The sequence below is a fragment of the Hirundo rustica genome, chromosome 17 (assembly GCF_015227805.2).
Source record: "Hirundo rustica isolate bHirRus1 chromosome 17, bHirRus1.pri.v3, whole genome shotgun sequence".
NCBI lineage: Eukaryota > Metazoa > Chordata > Aves > Passeriformes > Hirundinidae > Hirundo > Hirundo rustica.
This window is the reverse complement of record NC_053466.1, coordinates 10,747,568-10,767,785: the sequence shown is the minus strand read 5'-3', so window position 1 is coordinate 10,767,785 and position 20,218 is coordinate 10,747,568. Positions and strand designations below refer to the sequence as shown.

Genomic DNA, 20,218 nt, shown 5'->3' with positions numbered 1-20,218 from the left:
CGCCCCGCCGGCCCCGCCCCTTCCGCGCCGGCGGCCAATGGCAGCGCCCCCCGCCCGCGGCCCCGCCCGTGCCGCGGCCCCGCCGCTCCCGGCCCCGAGGCAGCGCAAAGGAACGGCGGCGCACTCCGCTCAATGTAAAACCATTTTTTAATTCTAAATCACTTTCACAACAGTGAAAATTAGTGAGGAGGAAGGGTAACGCACTAACCGAGCCGTCCGGGCCGTGTGCGGTCGGGTTACGGGGCACGGGTACGTACAAAAGCACACCAGGGAAAGGGGGAACCAAGCGTTAACACTTTTAGACTATTTTATCCTTGAATTGCCGGAAAATAAGCGCTCTGAGTCATGTTTCTGCAGCCTTCTCTACATGCCTCATCTCTCTCACTCCTATACGGAAATCCCCACCGAGCCATTTAAATTCTGGTTTTTCAAATGTATTACTTATATTTCAGTACTTCTTTAATCTATTGCAGTCACTTCCCTTTCCTCTTTACGGGATACAGGCTTCAAAGGGCTACCCTTCTCCCCCCTGCATAACTTCTCAGCATCGTGTTTCTCCGTACAAAAGGAGAAGGAATCCATCCCTTACTGCCACATGAACCTTCCCATCCCATCAGCAGGTGGTGCTGACTGCTCAGGAGAGGAACCCCAAGCTGCGACATTGTACGACAACCAGACAAAGCCAGCCTTTCTCCTGGGAAGGGCCCCAGTTGCTAAGTTACGCACTTGAGAAGAACCTTATGCCGAAGTTCAGCTTCTCAGAAGTGTCGAACAACAAAAGCTGAAGCACCACCTCAACTATAAATAGTTGAGCAATATATTCTGTCAGATTATCTTTGAGTCAGGTATAAATCTGACGTGACAAAACACTGCAGAAGCTTTGCAACATTCTACTTGCCAGATGGAATTCTGGAGGTAGGCAAGTTAAACTTCAGTCATCCTCTGCCTTGACACTAAAAGGGAACAGTTTATAATTACATAAATAAACTTCTATAACAATTAATAAAAGGTGTCTTGCCCAGGAAACTCTTCCATATGCTAAAAAATCCCAAGCTATTGAAACAAAGTTTCTATTAATTGATTTATCAGTTTTCTGTCTACTGCCAGGGAAGTCATAACATTCATTTCGCAGGAAATCATTATGACTATGAGTGACCTGAATCAAAAAAATCTAAAAACATTTAAGAGAAAAAAAATGGAATTGCCTAGTCAGAGAAATATGAACTGTTCATCTTGCTAGGGAGTCTCTTGTACCTGTTTTGAAGGAATCTACACAAATACATCAGGAGTACTCTTTAAAGCTGAATACCCAACAGGATTCCAAAGCGGCTGCAGAGCGTTCACCTTCTGAAATATCCCCTCAGCACATTAATGGTTGTGGTCTCCTCCAGCACTTCAAATTAAAATCTTTGGTAGATACTGCAGAGACTCTTGCGCTGCAGCTGTTCTGCTGCGGCACGGGAGAAGGTCTTCCAAATGTTCCCTACTGAGCAGGTGCTGGCAAAGGCAGGATATCCTGTCTCCTCCTGTGCAATTTGACAATATGACAAGTTTTACCTCAAAACTCAAGTAAAGGTGCCTTTTGTTCCTCTCCCTAAACAAGCTGATCTCAGATCTGTAATAGGATTTTATCTGGAGTACATGACCTTGTGTAGAAAGTCTGAAAGCCTTGGGAAAGATAAATGTCGCTACAGTGACGAGGTTGTGAGGGGATTATCCGTGAGTGCAGCCACAGGTGCTGCACAGAGCCGGGGAAGACAACACTGTTTGTCAGTGAGGAACTGGGCTGGGTCCAGCAGCCCCACCTGGCTCCACAGCCAGAGAATCTTCCAGTGATTGGCTCCAGCACGCTCAGGCTTTAAAAAATTGCAGCATAAATTTGTATCGCTTCTTCTAACAGCCATCAGAACCATCAGGAAGGGTTTTCCATCACGCTGGGAAATAACAGACGGAAAAGAAAGCAGTCTGCAGACCTGGTCCTGTTTGCCTCACGTGCCGTGCCCCAGAGTCTCAGCAGTGCTGCAGATGATTTCCTGGAGAAGGTCGGATGTTGACGGAGACATTAAATAACACCTGCAGCTGTGGCAGATCCATCGTGGTTGCAAAGCAGGAGACACTGGTCACACCGGAGAACTTCCTTACCTGCCCAGTCTACCTTGGGATAACTGTCTATCCCACAGACCTGGTGTCCCTGATTGGCACAGGATTTTAAAGCAGCACTCCCTTTCACAGTGCCGCTCAACGCTAGGCCCATGGTTTGTGGCAGGAACCTGTTGTACAAGATATCTGAGCTGAAATACGCTTTTAAACCAATGTTTTAATTCCCAACTCTGGTGCAAAATGTGAGATTCCTCATTGTGCTGTGGTACCACCAATTCCTGAAGCCCATAGTTAGCTATGGAACCAGACACCAAGAGGTTTAAAATGGGATGGGGATGCAGTTTGTAACTGTTTTTCAGTGGCCTTGTTGGTCATGAATATATAGAATAATGGAAAAGACTTATGCAATCAACAGCCAGAACATTATCACCAGTGCCACAAACAGGAAGAGGCGGGAAAGGAACTGCTCATCCACATATTGAGGAGTCCCTGGAACAGCTGGAAAACAGGAAGTAAAAAAAAAAAAACAAACAGTTCAGCTCCTTCCTCTTCTCTGTGATTGTGTATATTCTGAATACAGTATATGCATACATTGAAAAATACACAAAGAATCTGCTTGGTGAGAACGTTGCTATTTCCTACCCTCAGCCTGGCTGGCTGCAAGGAAAGATCAGAAGGAAGACAACTATCAGATCCCTGAAGCAGGACTCCTCAGTTCAGTCCCACCCCCAACAGATTTTCAGGGGACACTCAACTATGGTTAATAGAGAAGATAATTTGACCCAAGGACAGCAAAGGACCATGGCAACACGGGTGTGACATGAAGAATGAGTTTGTTCCTCATAATTCCTGTGCCATATGACAACATGGTGGAAGGCTTGCCAGGCATAACCTTTCACAAAATAAGTTCAGAAAACCCTGGGCAATAGGTGTTCTTGTTCAAAACAGATTCAGTTTGTCTACAGTGAAGATTGAGAGGTGGTTCTCTAGGGATTACGTAATTGTTAGAGAGCAAGGTCACCCCTTGGAGTAACCCGACTGTTTTTTGTTAATCACAAATGTGAAGTAATTTTACTGGAAAGTTACTTCTTATAGAATAGAGATGACTGTCCCAGAGATAAATTTCTGAAAAATGAACAATCTTTGCATTCGTTATTTTGTGGTACAGAGCACCAGTTTAAATTTTTCCTTCTTGTCTTTCAGGAAATGGTCCTTTCCTGCTGTTTTTAAAATCTGGGTCTCCTTCATACACCCCTAGTGACTCCTTTTTATTATATTAGAAAGTCTAGTCCCATTTGTCTCATTTTTCAGGAAGAGACTGCTGGCGTACCAGAGAGAGATCTGAATTAAAGGAGAGTAGTTTCCAGTGCCACTGTTTCTCTGCAGTCACCGGTCTCCCAGGAGGGCCTTCAGCAAATTATATGGAAGTGACAAACTTGCTTCTTTTATAAGTCTGTGTACAAAACGTAACAGCCACAGACCACATTCTCTACTGAGTGTCCTTGCCCTCATTTCATGTTTGTACTAACAACACTGGTTACCGCTCAGAATATTTTGTCATTCAGCAGGTTATTTAAGAGTTTGTAAAATGTCTGTTTGTGACAGGACAGGAGAAGGATCCATGGTACCTGGAGGAGGTCGGCCGTCGTTTATGTTGAAGGCTGTTGCAAATATCCCAAAGGGAAATGCCCCAATTCCAAATGACATCTGGAAGCCACCATCACCAAACCCAAAGCCCTGGAATCCCTGCAGAGAACAAAGAACAGAAGACAAAAAAGGTATTGATTATTTAGAGCCTATTTCAGAGTATTTTGTGGAAGTGCACACATTCCCTCTCCCTGGCTTTCCAACAGCTGAAGGAGGGCCACGCTGTCTGGCAACTTTAAGTCTGACACACTTTCGTAGAGATCCCCTGAGCTCTCCTGGGTTTACAGTGTGTCAGACAGCAGCATATTTGCCATGCAACCCAAAGGTTTGAGAAAATGAAAACTAGCAACTGCAGTTCTTGCTTGAGGGCCACAAATTAGGACAGTGTTTCTCAACAGTAACCTTTCTCAACTTAAAGTAGTAGGTATCTGCCAATGTATCAAAATCAACAGAAGGAATTCTATTTAGAATGTCTTAACAATGTATCATGTGTTAACAGCTGTTAGCCATATAAGAAAGGTACTTAAGAAAACAATCTAAATTGATTTTTGTGATGCATGTGCATCATTTAAACATTCAGTGAAATGATCTATTGCCAGTGGGATGCAAAGAGCCTTTGAAGGAAAAATACAGAAAAACACACCAGGGGGAGTCACATTAAGATAGCAAAATCACCCGGGGCAGGAATACAAGACATAAGGAAAGGAGGAAAAAAGGAAGTTACAGTGTAATAACACTGACCCCCTGGGACCCAGACTAAAATACCACATCAAGTCCAAAGACAAGTGTTCTGAATTGAGATGAATCCTGCTCTGCAGAAGCAGTGTGCTGTTTGAGAGCCGACCGTGTGTGAATCCAGGGGCTTGTGGCACACCTAACAACTGTGGAGAGCCCTCAGTTGTGTAACCCAAGTATCTGTCCTCTCACCTCAGGATGAAAACAGTGATATCAGTCCTGAAAGATCCTCTGGTTTATCACCACCAACAATGGGAGGACAAAGATGATTTTACTCATATAATAAAAGCCAAGTGTTTCTTGATTGAGCCTTGAATTGAGGAGTTGGTCTTTTGGCCATACTCTTCTCAAGCATTTTGCCACTAACCCTGAGGGACAGCAGAGTTCTCTCTGGCAGGCACAGGATCTGAAGAGAACGGGGAAGCAGCAGCACTGCTGCCCTGCTTTCACACCCCATCCCTCTGATTTACAGCAGCACCAGCTGAAAGGTTCAAGTAAGGTACAGGAGCTGATTTAATAAGGCAGCAATGCCCTAGTGAAAGAGAACGGAGCTCCCAATACATTCACTACAGAAATGCACCTTAATCACACCCTGCAGAGTTGTTTGCCTGCAGCATGAGGGAGACAATCCTCTCCAAGGGCACTGGGCTGAGTTACATGGAAATGTGCCATTGTTTCATCAGGTCATGCTTGCTGCCATCGTGCTGAAGAACACCGTGGTCTGTCCTACTGCCTACTCCCACGTCTGCTCCATCTGTGCCAGCTGCTGTTTACATTCACCCTATGCAATCTCCAACAAAACCACAGATCCCTCTTCGAATTAACATGTATCCAATAGATATTGACTTTCTCTTGCATACAGTAACATCCCATCGAAACGAGTGAAGCAGGTTTTTGTCAGTGTCTAAAATCTCAATTGATACATGGATTACATATTTCAATGACACATATGTTCTGACAGAAATACACTCGCACTAAGAATTTTCAAAGCAAAGTGTTCCTTGTATTTAAACATGGAGAACAATCAAGTATGAAAAGCTTTTCCAGTGATACCACACTGGGCTGTGTTCATGAAGAAGCATGATCCAAGTTGGGCTGTTCTTTGGGAAGCTAAAGGGCACCATGGGAGTGGAGCTCTCTGCCCCACCACAGCTGCCAATGATTCGTGAACAACCAGCTGGGGAAGAGCAGGATGTGTAAGCTGCAGGATCCCCCACACACATTTATGTCCTCCAGGATGAATAAATACCACTACCAATAAAAACAACGAACCCCCTCAAGCTTGTTTGATCACTTACCCCTCTGTTCTCTGGTTCAGGTCTCTGTCCTTGGGGTCGTGGTGGAGTTTTCTCTCTGCAGGAAGTTGTGAAATTAGCTCAAGTGCAACGACGTGACAACAGTATCTGCAGTAGCCTGGCTAATAATGCAGAAGCACCATAAAATGCAGTCTCCGGGGGCCATCCAGCAGAGCTGGAGCAGTGTGTGAGAGAGCCAACCACACAGCTTTGGACCTTCAGCAGCACATCACTGAATTAACGCTGCACTTCTGAATAACAAACACCCATTGCAAAGGCTAAAAACTGAGGACATGAACATTTAATATAAGCTTCTCTGGTAAGATAACAATCATTGCAACCTGTCACTTGTAACAGATAATTAACACATGACTCAAAATGGATTGCCAGTTGAACAAGAAATGTGTGCAAAACCAGGCTCTGAAAAAGCCAGAAATATTTGGCAGAAAGATCAGATCTATGTCTTTCAACAAAGTATTTAAAAAGTGAATCCAGCAATTTAACAATTTAATCTTAAGACCCTAAACTGAAGTTTCACCTTTAATTTTCAAATGAAAATGTAGCATTTAGGTTTCTTACCTGGGGTCCTGTTGTCCAGTGCTACCTCTTCCATACAGAGGAATAACTTTATCTCGACTGATTCCTGCTTTGCATACGGGACACACTTGTCTGTTTGGCCTGGTCTCTAGCCACTAAAGGAAAGGAAATTGTAAGAAAACTACTAAAATACCACAAAAACAACTATGCAAACCTCCTTTGCAGACAGGCAGAAAGACTTCAGCAATTTCTCACAAAGGTCTGGAGCAAAATGTTTTAGTAAGTGCCAAGTGCTCCCCAAAGTGGAGCTGGCACTTTGCCTGTTGTTCTGGTGGGAACAACTTGCTGATGTGTACATACTCAGATGTGTGCTGGTGTGAAGTAAGAAATAAAGAACTACCAGCAGTCCTGCATAGGCCAAGGGCTAGTGCAGAGAGCCTTCCTGTCATCCTCCTTTTCTACAATGGTACCACAGTGTAAAACACTGTGCTCACAAAGAGAAGTACACTCAGCACATAAACCTGCAAGTTCCAACAGTAATTTTACCAAAACTGGAATTATGCTGGGTTTAAGAAACTCAGAAGTGGAGGCAAGTGGAACAGAATCTAAATTTTCTTGTTGCTCAAAGAGCAGATTGCAATGTGTTGCACATGAAGCTGCATGAGCAGGTTGTGATTGCTCTGGAGAAAAAAACACATTTGAAAAGAGGGGGATACTCCAGAGAACCAAGGGCTTTATTGAGCAACTGGAGCTGATGAAAGACAAAGTAAAAGAAACGTGTCTTACCTGGTGTAAACAAGGCCAACTGTGAGCATTCCCAGGACAATTTGTTCACAGAGCAGGAAAAGAGAGGAAAATGGAATTAGTTACTGAACTCGATATGATAAATGTGCAGCGTACACGGATAGCACAGCTTGGTGACAACAGGATCCTGGAATCCAGCTGGGCCAGTTCTGTAGCCTCCCATTAAAATCCTTTTTGCAAGCACAGCCCAAGAGTGATCTCCACTGGTTTTTTTCAGGTTACACAATCTAAATTCCCAATGTGGTTCTGTGCATCTCCCATTCCCAGGTTCTCATCCATACCAAAGATCCACACAGAGGCTCCACTCATCTTAGTGTTTATTGTACAAATTTTCTCTTCTGATACCATGAAAAGATATCCCAGAGCCAAGATGCAAATGAGCATCATGTCAGTAATGAGACTTCAGGATCTTGGAAGATTGAGCTGCAACATCAGCCACATTCACAGCATCATGGAATAACTCAGGCTGGATGGCACCTCAGATAGCCTCTAGTCCAACCTGATGCCCAGAGCAGGGTCAGCTATTGAGATCAGACTCAGTTGCTCAGGGCAGAAGAAATTCCAATTATACAAATTACATTGCTATGGCAAATTAAAAAAGGTCAAAGACAAGCAAGCTACAAGATAAAACTGCCAAATCTGCTTTCAAAATGGTCTCAATAACACCATTCAGACAAGACACCTGCTATTTTTAAGGTTCCATTCTTCCAAATCCTTCTGTGCAAGAATTGAATCTTATTTTATCTTAGCACACCCTGAGCCAGTGATTTTCCATCTCCCCAAATAAAAATCTGGATTTTCAGATGTTGTGTATATTTATACAGGAGAAAAGCACTTTCAGGCCTTTTTTTATTAAAGATTTAGCCCACTGTGTAAAATAAACTCCAACACTCCCACATGTGACCATGTCAATCCTTAACTCCTTAATGTTCAAACCAGGTTACCCACATCAGAAATTCGGCACGTGTATTATATCTGTGCTGTACATAATTTCCAAGTAAATTAAAGAACTGAAAAGTTCCTAACACAAGTGCAATATCATGGGAAAAGAGAAATAGCCTATATGTAAAAAGCTTATTGCCTATTTTTTCTTTTTTTATAGTTTAAAAGGAAAAAAGAGCAAGCTTGTAGGAGAAACTGTTGACCTCCAGAAGCTAGATTCCTATCCAGGTTTAGGTATGCAGAGGTTAGAAAGGAATTTAGGTCTAAAGAGCATATCTGTGGTAGGCCAGACAGCACAAATAAAATAACACGCACAAGCAAACAGTGTCAATAAGCACGGAATGTCTGTGTGGGGCTGCTTGTTTGTTTGCTTTTACACAAGAATCCAGAAGGACAGGGATTTAAGACACAGGAAACCCACTCCCTGGAACACAAGCAAAGAAAAACCGCTGAGAAGCAAACCCAAGCTTCTAAACCAATCCCATAGTCCTTCCTCCAGAACGACAAACGTCACAGGTTTTTATGGGATCACATGGATGGTGTTCTGGCTGATGTGTGGGGCTGCAGCACTTACCAGAAGAGGTGCCCACACAAGCTGATAACTGCATCCTTGGCAGTGTCTAAACAGATGTTGCATTCAAAAGTGTTGTCCTGATTAACGTTGTCCCCAGAGCCATTACTGCTACTGCTGCCGCTGGTCCCTCCAGTACTGGAGCTCTTTGTGGATGCAGAAGCCGTGGGTCCTTTGCTTGCCATCCTCACAAACTACTCAGACAAGGTCAAGAAAATTTTCCTCCTGGAATCCTGGCTGTGAGAAAAAGAAAAAACCAAACAAACCTAAACAACTTATTGGCATTATAAACATTGCATCCTGGCCCCATTCCAAACTGGTAGTGATTTATCTAAGAAGCTCTTGAATCCTGCTGTTGATGGTTTTAGTCTAACATAGTCAAGAGGGATCTTTTTTTAGAAACTAAGCTACTTTTCAGTCCCATAGCATGACCTGGCTGATGTGTGACCTGTATTTTACTGTCACTGATAAGCGTCCACAACCAAAACAACCCCCCTGTACTTTCTTATAAATCCTATTTGCTGTAAGGAGAATGAGCTCACCCAGTCATACATGCTCTTCCAAAACTCCACACAACTTATAACTGAGAATGCAGCCTGAAGCAGAATTCATCGTGAAATAATTACCAGTTTGAACAGACTGACAACGCAGAGTTTTAAGTTCAATGTTCATTTAGTTTGGAATATTAATGACAATAATGGAGAGCAAAGGTGGCTTAGAACTTGAATTGTCTCCTGAGCAGTATATTGCTGCTATCACAGCAGCATTGACATGACTATCAAACGTTCCTACTACTTGCAAACTATCGAACATTTCTAATCCAGTAGTAAGGTAGTAATGCAGAAGTATTAAAAAATTTACCTTAATGTGTTTGAATTTTACTTCAATGCTTTTGCCTCTCATTGGCATAATCATATTTACCAAAGAATAGCATTTATTTTATTTCAGTAGCAACAACCTCTACAGCGTAATTCCTTGATATGTGAAGTCCACAGTACCTAAAACGTTGAATTTGAATTCCACAGTACCTAAAACTCAGCACAAGGCATTTACATTTCTAGAAACACTTTTACCAGAACAAGATTTTTAATCCAAGAACTGAGAGAGTTTCAGTAGCTACAGAAATTAATTCACTAAAACAAAAATGTTTAAAATATTCCACTGCGCTTTTGATGAAATTCTAACATCATGTTGATGCTGTAGGAACAGGAATACTCAGATAAAGCTGTGAGAAACAAACAGGTGGTTATCTGAACTTTTTGCAAGTGTACAAACACCGAAGCATTTTCAAAGGGCAACCTGAATTTTTCAGAAGGCAATTTCTTTGCAAACTTACCCCCCAGGCACTAAAGGCTTTCCTTAGTGTTGCCTCTTTGTAGCAGAGCTGCAGCACAGGTGCAGGGCAGCAAACTAAAGCCTCAGGATCTCCAGCTGTTACTGGCAACAGCTTTTTTCCTACAATACAATCCCACTGCACAGTCAGGAAAGCATCACACTCGAGCCTTGTGAAGTATTGCAGCAAAGACTCGGTTACAGCAGGTGAAATCTATTTCTGCAGAGCTTTTTCACCCCGTTACATCATTTTGCACAGTGTCCCAGAAGGGCAGATTTGTATTCACAGATGCTGCACTTCCAACATACGCTGCTTTCAGCAGTGCTGACTCTTAGCATTTCACACCACGACTCCATTTACACTCAGTTCATTGTACAAAATTAAAATCCGTGTTAGATCTAGGCACATGGAAGTGCTGCCAACCCACAAACTGTGTGCCAGAGACACTTGGATTTTTCACACATCCTTACAACCAGAATCTTCAGCCTGTCTTGCTCAGTAGTTTAAGTGAAAACTTATCAACTTGATCCTGTATATATTAATATAAAAATTGAGAAAACCTCCTTAAAACTGAGAAGTCCAACACACTGTAAAAAATACAGCATCCCTTTATGGAAAGGTTACAAGAAACATCTTGACATATAACATGAGGAAAGGACGTGTACAAGAGGCAAATAAAAAAATTCTGAGTCCCTAATACCAACGTGGAAAAAAAAAATCCTTTTTCCAAATTAAAATCTGTATATTAACACAATGAATCTGGAGACTTGTCAAAAATATAAAATTTCTATCTCCACAAAAAACTTACTGAAAAAAAACCCCCTCCATTTTTAGTAACTACAACAACTAAATAAAATGTTATGAAGAAGAATGACAAAGAAATCCAGAGAAATATCAGTAATGAAATAGAATAAAGATGGCTGAGACAAAAGAAAGATTAAAATGACATAATACAACAGGCACTGAAGCTCCTTTCCTAGAAGAGGGTCATTCCTTAATCTCCACTGGGGATCCTCTCTTAAGTATTTGTTCATTGGCTGATGGAGCCCAGAAACCTCTTAGGATATAACCAATTTAAAATATGAAAAACATAGCAAAATGCAACAGTAAAAACAACAAAAGCCTTCTCAAACATTTGCTTTTTTCCCTGAAATATTGTTTACCATAACTGGGTCTGTAACAAGTGCTGCTGGGCTCTGTACATCTGCACATACACAAAGAAGCAAACATGAAACAGCTTCCAGTGGCTAAATTTACATTTGATAATCATTTATTGTGCAGCTTGTGAGTGTACTCTGAATCCTAAAGTAAGAATTCAACTGCAAATGGAACCTGTTCTAATTGCAGAATGAGCTCAAAATTGAGCAGTCACTCAAACTACTTAAACTTTGAGCCAAAACTCTCTAGGGGAAAAAAACCCCAGCAAACCATAAGCAAATCACAAACTAAAATAATCAATAACTAACACAACTGCCCATTTTCGTTTTGCTTTAGGGTTTGGGAGGAAGACTATGAGTACAGTGGGATAGAACATGACTTCTGGGGTTAAGTGAACACAGTTGAGAGATGCCAGTCAAGGTTTGCCATATCCTTGTCCTTCAGATCAGGTCTCCAAACAAACCCTAGAGGCATGATGAACAGCAAACAAAACAAGGGAAAGGATATAAAAATCAGCTGATACCTAACTGCAGGCATTCAGAGACCTTGTCTTTTTCTTACTTCTTTGCTCTCTACATATTTTCAGGAAAACAGTATCTTTGTTTCATAAAAGCCAGCTAGATTAGCTGTTTATTTCCTTTAAACCACAATCCTTATGTTATATCCCAACAGGTCACTCTGAGAATGACGTTTACTACCTCCAAGAACCAAGAGTGGCAGCAGATGAACGGTTAAGAAACAAGGAACTCATTTGCAAGGTTTCCTAAATAAACAGAGAAGTCTGGTGGAGCGTGAAGACATGGAAGTGCAGGTACATGAGAGGGGGAAACTCCCCAGGGCCAGCTGGGACCTGAGCACATCCTGCCAGCCGAGGGCACAGGACGTCCACGACAGCAGAAAGTGCAGGGCACTGGCAACGTCCACGGGCTGGGTGTGAGTACTGGGTATAGAACTCACTAACAGACAGTCAGAAAGAAACTTTCCTCTAATATTTTAAAAACTTCATCTCTAAATCTACTGCGAGCAACTGCACACCAGCAAAGCACGGGCTGAGTGGCCGCTGTCAAAGATCACACTTCTGAACTCAGCAAATGACAATGACTGCATCTGCCAAAGTACACTGACCCAACCCTCAAAACACAGGAAAAAAACACTTCAAGACAGGCTGGAGGAATCTAGCCTGTACTTTTCACCATAAGTTAAAGTACACACACACAAAAAAAAAAATCTGCTGGAAAGAGCAGGTGAACATTAATTCAACCTGTGAAAGACAGAGAGGGAATACAAATTAGAAGGTAACTTCACCTATACAAAACAGTCCTGGAATATGTGTTAACAGCATGACATTAGGATGTCTCAAGTACTTTATTTGTTTCATGAACAATGAGAAAAAGTTCTGGTGAGGATAAAGAAGTCTGGCTAGTTTATTAACAAAACCCAACAATGAAATAAAAATAAAAAGAGCAGCACTGTTGGATGTCAATTCCACTGGAAAGACCCTCTTCCATATTTCTTACCTAATGAATCTTATTTTAGCTAAGATTAGTGAAATTGAAATAATCCAAATCTAGTTTGTTTATGAAACAAGTTCTGATTTAGTTCCTGAAGCTTTTGCAGTTTAAATCAAAAACAAGACTTGTCAGTTTATTTTTCTTATCACTAAGGTAACAGCGTCATTTTCTGACACTTAAAGGAATATTAACATTAGAAAATCAATTAAATCTAAAACTACTGCTGAGAGTTTATATAAATATGCCCACTCATAAGTTTAACAACAATCTGATACTTAACATATTACAATTACTTGGGCTTCAAATACAACAACCAGGTAACCTTAGCTGAAAACAGCTGAAAGAGCTTAGAAGAAAGTGGACTGACTTCTTGACAGTCATTTTAGATATTCTTAGCAAACACATGACTGTCCTGCTGTTAATCATTAAATACGTATTTATCACTCACTACCTTTTTACTCTTTTCTGTCCCCCAAACTTGTTACATTTTAACTCTTGGAAACATTTCTGGAGTTCATCTTTCCACTTTCTGTAACCTGTACAGCACTGGGCACCAACGAACAGATATGCATTTTAATATCACCATAAAGGGGTCCCAAAACACAGATTCATGTGATCACTTGCTCTTGCAAAATCAGCCTTTTGCCTTCCAGCCCAACGTGCCCTTGCCTGGCCTCGTTTCACTAATTGGGATTCTGCAATGCACATCTGTGTTACCATCAGTGCTGCCAGGGTAAGGGCCCAGCTGATGGGAACGCTGAGGAGCCCGTGTACCTTGTGAATGCAAACAGTAAAAACCCTTAGGTGATTAAAGCAGTTGCTTTTTAATCCGTTGCATAAAGGTTTAATATAGACTCCAAGAAAAATCTTCTAACAAAGATTTTATCCTCTTACCTCACAAAGTCCAAAGGGGAGAAAAAAAAAAAAAAAAAAAAGAAATATAACCAGTTGGGTAATGCTGCCCCAGCGCTTTCCTGGTCTGCAGTGCCGTGCGAGACAGACGTACCTGGCTAACCCAGGTCAGCAGCAAAATATAAAAATATCAAATACAACAGTTATTATGTACAACAGACGTTATTTAAGAAGTAACAAGCCAATGTTAAGATATGAGCAATTCTCAAAATATAAAGTAATATCATGTACCAGCAGCTGACACCTCGCGACATACCCAGAGCCATCTATCGCGACAGAAGCGCCGCTGGCAGCGGGTCCGGCCCGGCACAGCGCAACACCGGGCACCTGCGGCCCCTGGGACGGCGCTTTCGGGGGAAAACCCCGGCCGGCAGCGCCGGGCCGCGGGCCGGAGCTCGGGGGACACGCACCGGGCCCGCCGGAGGCACCGCGGCCGCGGTTCCAGAGGCACCGGGCGAGGCCGGGGGTCCCGCGGCGTCCCCGCCCCGCTCGTTCGGAGCAGGCGCAGGCGGCTCCGGCCTCCCAGCGCCCGGGCCCGGCCCGGCCCGGCCTCGGAGCCGCACCCCAGCCCCGGCTGCCCCCCGACCCCCCGCCCGGCCCGGTCCGGTCCTGCTCACCGGCGGGTGCGGGCTCCTCGCAGCGCCCGCGCCGAGCCGCCGCTCCGCCGGGCCCCGTCACCTGACCCTCCGGAAGCGCGGCCGGCGGAAAGGCCCGGCCCCCGCCCCACCGACCGCGGCGGCTGGGGGGGCCGCGGGCACCGACACCCGCCCGCAGCGGCCCCTCCTCAGCCCGGGCCCCACGCAGACCCCGCGGGCGCTCGTTACCTCGGGCTCCTCCGGGAAGAACGGCCGGGGCTGCTCCGCCCGCGCTCGGCCCCCGCCGCGACCCCCGCTTCTGCGGGTGTGTGCGGCTCTGCTGCCGCGGAGGTGCGGGGGCCGCGTCCAAACGGCGCCCTCCGGGACTGCGAGGAGTTCGCACCGAGTGCTCGGCCCCAAGCAGGAAGGGAGGAAAGAAAAGGAAGGACGGAAAAGGAAGGAAGGACGGAAAAGGAAGGAAGGAAGGAAGTTCGAGGGAAACAAATTGTTGGCTTACGAGTGTAGAGTGCTAGAATCTGAGCTGAGAAACATCTCCAAGATGAAAACAGACAGCTTGATAAAATTATTTAGAACTTGATAAAGGTATTTATAGAGTTGTGAGAAGCCAAAGACACAGAGGGGCCAAAGCGAGGGAGAGGAGGTGACCTGCCCGAGAAAGCACTTCTGTAGGGTTTGTCCCAGCTCTGAGGGCACCCCACCAAACTTGAGGACTCTAAGGTACAAAACAGCCCAAAATTGCTTGTTCTTTACACAGTGGAGAATGGGTGAATCCTAAACCAAGGTCTCCACTAAAGAAGGTGAGTTTTATGAGGGAATAGTGAAGAAATGAAGGGAAGCTGGTGTCAAGGGAGCCCATCGGAAAGAGCCCAAGGATATTGTCAGCAGCCTGTCAGCTGCCAGGTGGCCTGAGACTGCACAGCTCTGGTGTGAAGGTTGGAAGGTGCAAGCCAGGAAGCGTCCAGCAGGATAAAAACAGATATACGGAGTCTTCCTGCTGCTTTCAGGAGCACATAGGCCTGGCAAAACCCACGGTAAAATGGTTTTCCAGAAGTCCACCTGGAATCACCGAACATGTTGTTTTATCGCACCAGAAAATTTCAAGTTGGGATGAAAATGTGGGACGTAACGTGATAGTGTTGATGGCATGAGGAACACACAAAGCAGTCCTACCTGCACGAGCAGTGAAAATCTCTAACAGAGCAGCTCTCTCGTTTTCAACAAGACAGCAAAGCAGCAGGGTTGGGCACAGCTTCTACATTCAAGTAAAAAATTTGTCATGTCAGTGTAGTAACTGATTAGGAAGCTACCAGGACCCCAAAGACACGAAGTGTATCCTCCAGAAGCTGAATAAAACAAGGACGCATTTATGAAATTCGGGTATGGGGGGGCCCCGTGTCGGACTACAGCTCCCGGCATGCTGTGCGGCCGGACTACAGCTCCCAGCATGCGCCGCGGCCGTACCACAGCGCCCAGAGTGTCTCGCGCTTGCAAGATGGCGGCGCCCAGGGGCGGCTCGGGCCCGGACAGCGACACCAGCTCGGACTCGGACAGCGGCGGTGAAGCGGCCGCGCGGTTTCGGGAGGCTGCCTGGGACTGCACCGCCCAGGCGGCGGCGGCGGCGGCGGCGGCGGCGCGGGCGGAGCCGCGCGGCGGTGAGGGCGGCAGACAGACTGGGTTCTCCTTCCCCGCTGCGGCGTGCCCTGCCCTCCCCTCTCTTCCCCGCCCCGCCGCTCCGGTCCGCCCCCCTCGGCAGCTCCTCCTGACCCGCGGGGATTCCTCTCTGCCGCGGTGCCGGTGTCAGAACTGAAGGGGGCTCTGGCCGGCCCTCCCGAAGCCATGTCCGGCCTCCAGCCGGGCCCGGAGCCCCTTCCCGGCAGTCCTGGCCCGAGGGAAGTTTCCCTTTCCCCTCATAACTGTTCTCCCCCGAAGGTGGGCCAGGGCTGTCTTTCAGGCATCATTCTTTATGCTCTAACGTGTGTTTGACGGGGGTCAAAGAGGTCCTGGCCGCCGGCCTCTAAATGTGCCTTTGCTGCTTTCTTTTCAGGGGGTTTTAGAAAGGATCGGTTGCAGACTAAAGATCAGCCAAGCCTGAGGTATTTTTGCTTCTGGTCTCAGACTTAATGTTTCCTTGAAGAAAAAATTAATGTGTAATATTTATACTGCTTTTACTTTGTACCTTGTGATTCTAAAAGCCCATTTCTGTTTGGGGAATTAGTCCAAACGTAATCTGAAATGATGTTTAAATTTGAACAGACTAATATGTTTTTAAGGGTGTGGGTGAGAGGGACAGATGTTATTGGCCTCGAAAGAGATAATCCTTGTTCTTATTTCAAACGGGCGTGAGGCAATCAGCCGCGAGGAGGGTGACAATGAGCTCCAGACGACTCCAGAGTTCAGAGCACACGTTGCAAAGAAACTGGGAACCATGCTAGACAGGTACTGCTCTGCAAGGCTAGAAACGTTCGTTCTGTGGGTCAGTTACACTGACCCAGGAAATTCAACATCTTGTCTCCTTCGTCCCTCTATTAAGTACAAACTTGCAATATTCTGTGACCTAACTTTGCTGATGTGCTGTGCCCATCTAGTCAAAACTCTCTGTGCAGCACTGCTTGTCTCCATTTACCTCTGTGGTGAACATCTTCCAGGGAGAAAAGAGAATTTGGGTGCCTTAGCACTTCCATCGTGTAAAGGCTGGCAGGAGAATCTTTGCTTTGTTCATACAGCCTAAACCAGTACCTGATTCAGGGTTGTGCTGGCAGAATGCCTGGTACTGCGCTGCCACTCTCTATTTGTTGTGCAAGCATGGCCCTGGAGAACTGGAATTCCTGCTGTTCAGAGCTGGCTTTACAATTGCTGTTTTTAAACCATTCTTGTGCCTTTCATTTCTGAATAGAGAAGGCCTGGTCTGCTCTGGAAACAGGAAGCTGAAGCAGCCTCACTAACAAAAAAGGATCTGTACAACGTCTCCCTCTAGTCTTGGTTCCCAGAAATACCCAACTTTAAACCTGTCTAAGATCTGACTGACTTTTTCTGTTTAGTTTCATCACTGTCTTGAAGGACTCATCAGGACCATCACAGCCTTCGGTGGCACAGTGTGACTCTGAAGATGACGGTGAGTGGCAGCCTCAGCCATTGTGGCTGTTTTGTGACTGTTAACTGCTGACTGGTGGGATGGATCCACCACCAGCTGTACATCCAACTGATAAACAAACATTTGCACTAAAAGAATTTCTGTTGGAAAAGTCTGTGAGGGCTGCTCCTTTGCAGTTCTGACCTCTGTGCCCCTAGTCCTCCCACACAGTCCCAAATAATTGCTGTCAAGCACTGTGGAAATACAGTAACAGCACTGAGGCTTCCAGGGAAACAGCAGTTGATTGCTTCCACCTCAGTTTTATATTCTGCCTAAAACCCCCCTTTCCATACTTCAGGTTTTCGCCTCTTCTCTTCCTCTGTCCCCGGAGACTGTGGGAAACCAGAGCCTTGTCCTGCAGCGAGGAGGAGGAGGCCAGTTAGCTCCAGGTGAGGTGCTGGCAGCTGCTCTGCTCCTCAGGTACTCTTGCACCCCACATTTCAGAGGCAGCTGGGACTCCCACAGGGAATAGGAAGCTGAAGAGCTTGAGAAGTGTGTATTTATGACTCATACATTTGACTAGACCAGGATATTGTTTCTTTTTTAGTGCTGGGGAGCTAGAAATGTTTCGGGGGGGTTTTCTTGCCCCTCCTAGAGCATGTAAAGAGCACATTGGCCTTCAGACTAGTTAAATGCAAGCTGTAGGCGGGGGCATCCCAGAGCCACTGGGTGTTTGTTGTGTGTTCTCATCTCAGATTACTCTGAATTCAAGGCAGAGGTACAACACTTCCCTCTCGTTACCTTTGCAGTGACACAGACAGTGACCAAGAGTGGCAAAGGTACCGGGAGGCTGCCGTGTCAGCTGCGGATATTCTGAAGCAGAGTGCTTTTCCTGCATTGTCCCAGGGTTCCAGCCAGGATCAGAGCCAGGGTTATGTAGAGCCCAAGCAGAAAAAGAAGAAGAAGAAGAAAATTAGGAGAGAGAACAATATTCAAGAGAAAATAATAGACCCAGCAGAGTGTGACCAGATCTGCAAAGATTTGCCTCGGTTGGTGTCTGCAAATGGCCAGCAGGAGAGACAGAACAGCAATCACAGAGAGAACTCTGTGCTGCCAGGAGCTGTGAAGAAGAAAAAGAAGAAGAAAAAAGAATGATGATTTTGCTCTGCAAACGGCAGGTGGTTGTGATGGGTGAAGGAAACTGAAAGAAAACCTAACAACGAGAGTTGCTGCAGATGAGGGAAAATTAATTGGCAAAGCTTCTGTTCTAAAAGCTCAGTGGCCTGAGAGACTAATTAAGTGGCTTCCTGTGCTGCTGGTGTCCCTGAGGAAAGGAACATTGTTCTCCTCACACAGCAGTTATCTATGCTGCTGCTTAGGCAGGCCCAATCTAAAAGGATTAAATACTGTGCCAGACTTACATGGCAGAGGGATGTGATCATAGCTGCATTCCTCCTGGTCTGTTCCTTCACATCATGAAACCTTTCTGGAGAAACTAGATGATGAATTGAATTTGGTTTACATGGCAACAGGTGATCAACTGCTTTTTCTCTTTGCCTCTTTGTAGACTGCTAAGAGCAGCTCCAGCCTGTGGGAGACTCATTTATCAAAAGCATCCTGTCAGAAATCAGGGCCCCTTATTTTTTCCCTGCGATCATCATAACAATCTGTTGTTGAAACCTGCTGTGTCACTAATCCCTCTGCAATCTGCACCTCTCCAGGGCCCCTGCACATAAACAGTGTGTGCTGAGCTGATTTCAGCGTTGCTGTAGATGCATCCTACTGTTCCAGTTGTGTCCATTGAAAATTTTTTTCATGTATGGGGTTTTTTTAATGGCATCTGTTGTTATTAAATTTTACTACGCTCTTGGACCTACTTGATAGGTTTTGTACAACGGTGGCTTTCTTGCTGTTTTCATTCTCCCCAGCAGGGATGGTTGTGGCTTAGGATGGCTCTTTAGTTGCTGGGTGATCAATGCTACAAAATAGGTACAGGAAAGACTTAAGCCTTTCAGTCAATTTAAAAACCACCTTTCAGTCATTGTTTGGGCTGGTTAATGGCTTTTGTCTCTCTGAAATACTGTGAAGTTTGGTAGTTTTCAGTATGACTTTGTCTGCTTATTCTTCACTTCCAGTCTTTCAGGAAATTAACTTACTGATAAATACTTCTGTTTTAAAGATTCCTGAGTTTCAGTAAATCAAACTTACTGGTCCAGTTCAGAAGATCAGAAAGCCAGATTAGAGAAACCAAAAGAGTGAAGTGTAGCTCTTTGAGCATGGGAAATTGTTGTAGGACTATTGCTGGTTTTTAGTCAAGAAAACACAGCTGACATCCAAAAATAGAAAAGCTAAGTAGAAACTTGGCTTGTAGTCTAACAGAATGTGCCAGCAGAAGTTACTTGTCTTATGTGCAGTTAAAACTTCAGTGTATTGAATTTTAAATCTGGGCTTTCAAATGCACGGTGGCCTAAACATTTCCTTTTGCTTTGCTTTGGGTTTATTTTTATGCTAACTGGAAATTAGATATATTTGTAACTGTTGTACATGGGAAATTAGGAAACAATTCTAGGATAAAATTCGTCAGAGAATCTAGTTACTGAAATTGTTGATGTTATCTAGAGGAAGCTCTTATCAATGAAACTTTTCACGGACATCTGCAGTTTTGACATTCCCAGATAGGATAACTGAAGAGTTCACTGTTGGGCTTTTTCAATTCTCCGTTCCAGTCTCAAGGTTTTTCATCCATTTCACAGCTGAAAGAGTGGCTCAGTTTTAGTCACAGACAAAAACCTGTTGGTTGGGGCTGTTTTGACATCTGGCTAATGACAGGTCAGTGATGTGGATGTTGAGAGTAAATAGAGAGGAATAGTTAGAAGAGGAATGACATAAGTAGATCCTTGGGACTCAAACCCTTCACTTAGTGCAAGCAAGACTCTTAGACCCCAGGACAGTTATTTGCTTACCAAGAACTACAGATCAAGCCTACATGGAAGCTGAGAATGAGCCA

The 20,218-nt window shown here is 44.8% G+C and overlaps 2 protein-coding genes across 6 annotated transcripts; one reads left to right on the top strand and one right to left on the bottom strand.

Moving 5' to 3' along the window:
* Nucleotides 1–129: 129 nt before the first annotated feature.
* On the bottom strand, nucleotides 130–15,474 carry RNF185 (ring finger protein 185). Of its 5 annotated transcripts, none has more exons than XM_040080438.1 (7): nucleotides 15,312–15,474; nucleotides 8,635–8,868; nucleotides 7,101–7,119; nucleotides 6,357–6,469; nucleotides 5,781–5,835; nucleotides 3,729–3,846; nucleotides 130–2,598 (listed from the first exon to the last, which is right to left on the bottom strand). In XM_040080438.1, the coding sequence occupies exons 2-7, from the start codon at nucleotides 8,814–8,816 to the stop codon at nucleotides 2,501–2,503; spliced, it is 585 nt and encodes a 194-aa protein (XP_039936372.1). In that variant the 5' UTR covers nucleotides 8,817–8,868; nucleotides 15,312–15,474; the 3' UTR covers nucleotides 130–2,500. The 5 variants fall into 5 exon arrangements, with proteins under 5 accessions (XP_039936372.1, XP_039936369.1, XP_039936368.1 ...); XM_040080435.2 differs by lacking the exon at nucleotides 15,312–15,474 and adding an exon at nucleotides 14,370–14,514; XM_040080434.1 differs by lacking the exon at nucleotides 15,312–15,474 and adding an exon at nucleotides 14,163–14,240.
* Nucleotides 14,420–19,089, top strand: C17H12orf43 (chromosome 17 C12orf43 homolog). The gene is made up of 6 exons (XM_058422765.1): nucleotides 14,420–15,793; nucleotides 16,186–16,235; nucleotides 16,480–16,577; nucleotides 17,180–17,253; nucleotides 17,570–17,660; nucleotides 18,021–19,089. The coding sequence occupies exons 1-6, from the start codon at nucleotides 15,508–15,510 to the stop codon at nucleotides 18,364–18,366; spliced, it is 945 nt and encodes a 314-aa protein (XP_058278748.1). The 5' UTR covers nucleotides 14,420–15,507; the 3' UTR covers nucleotides 18,367–19,089.
* Nucleotides 19,090–20,218: the final 1,129 nt, after the last annotated feature.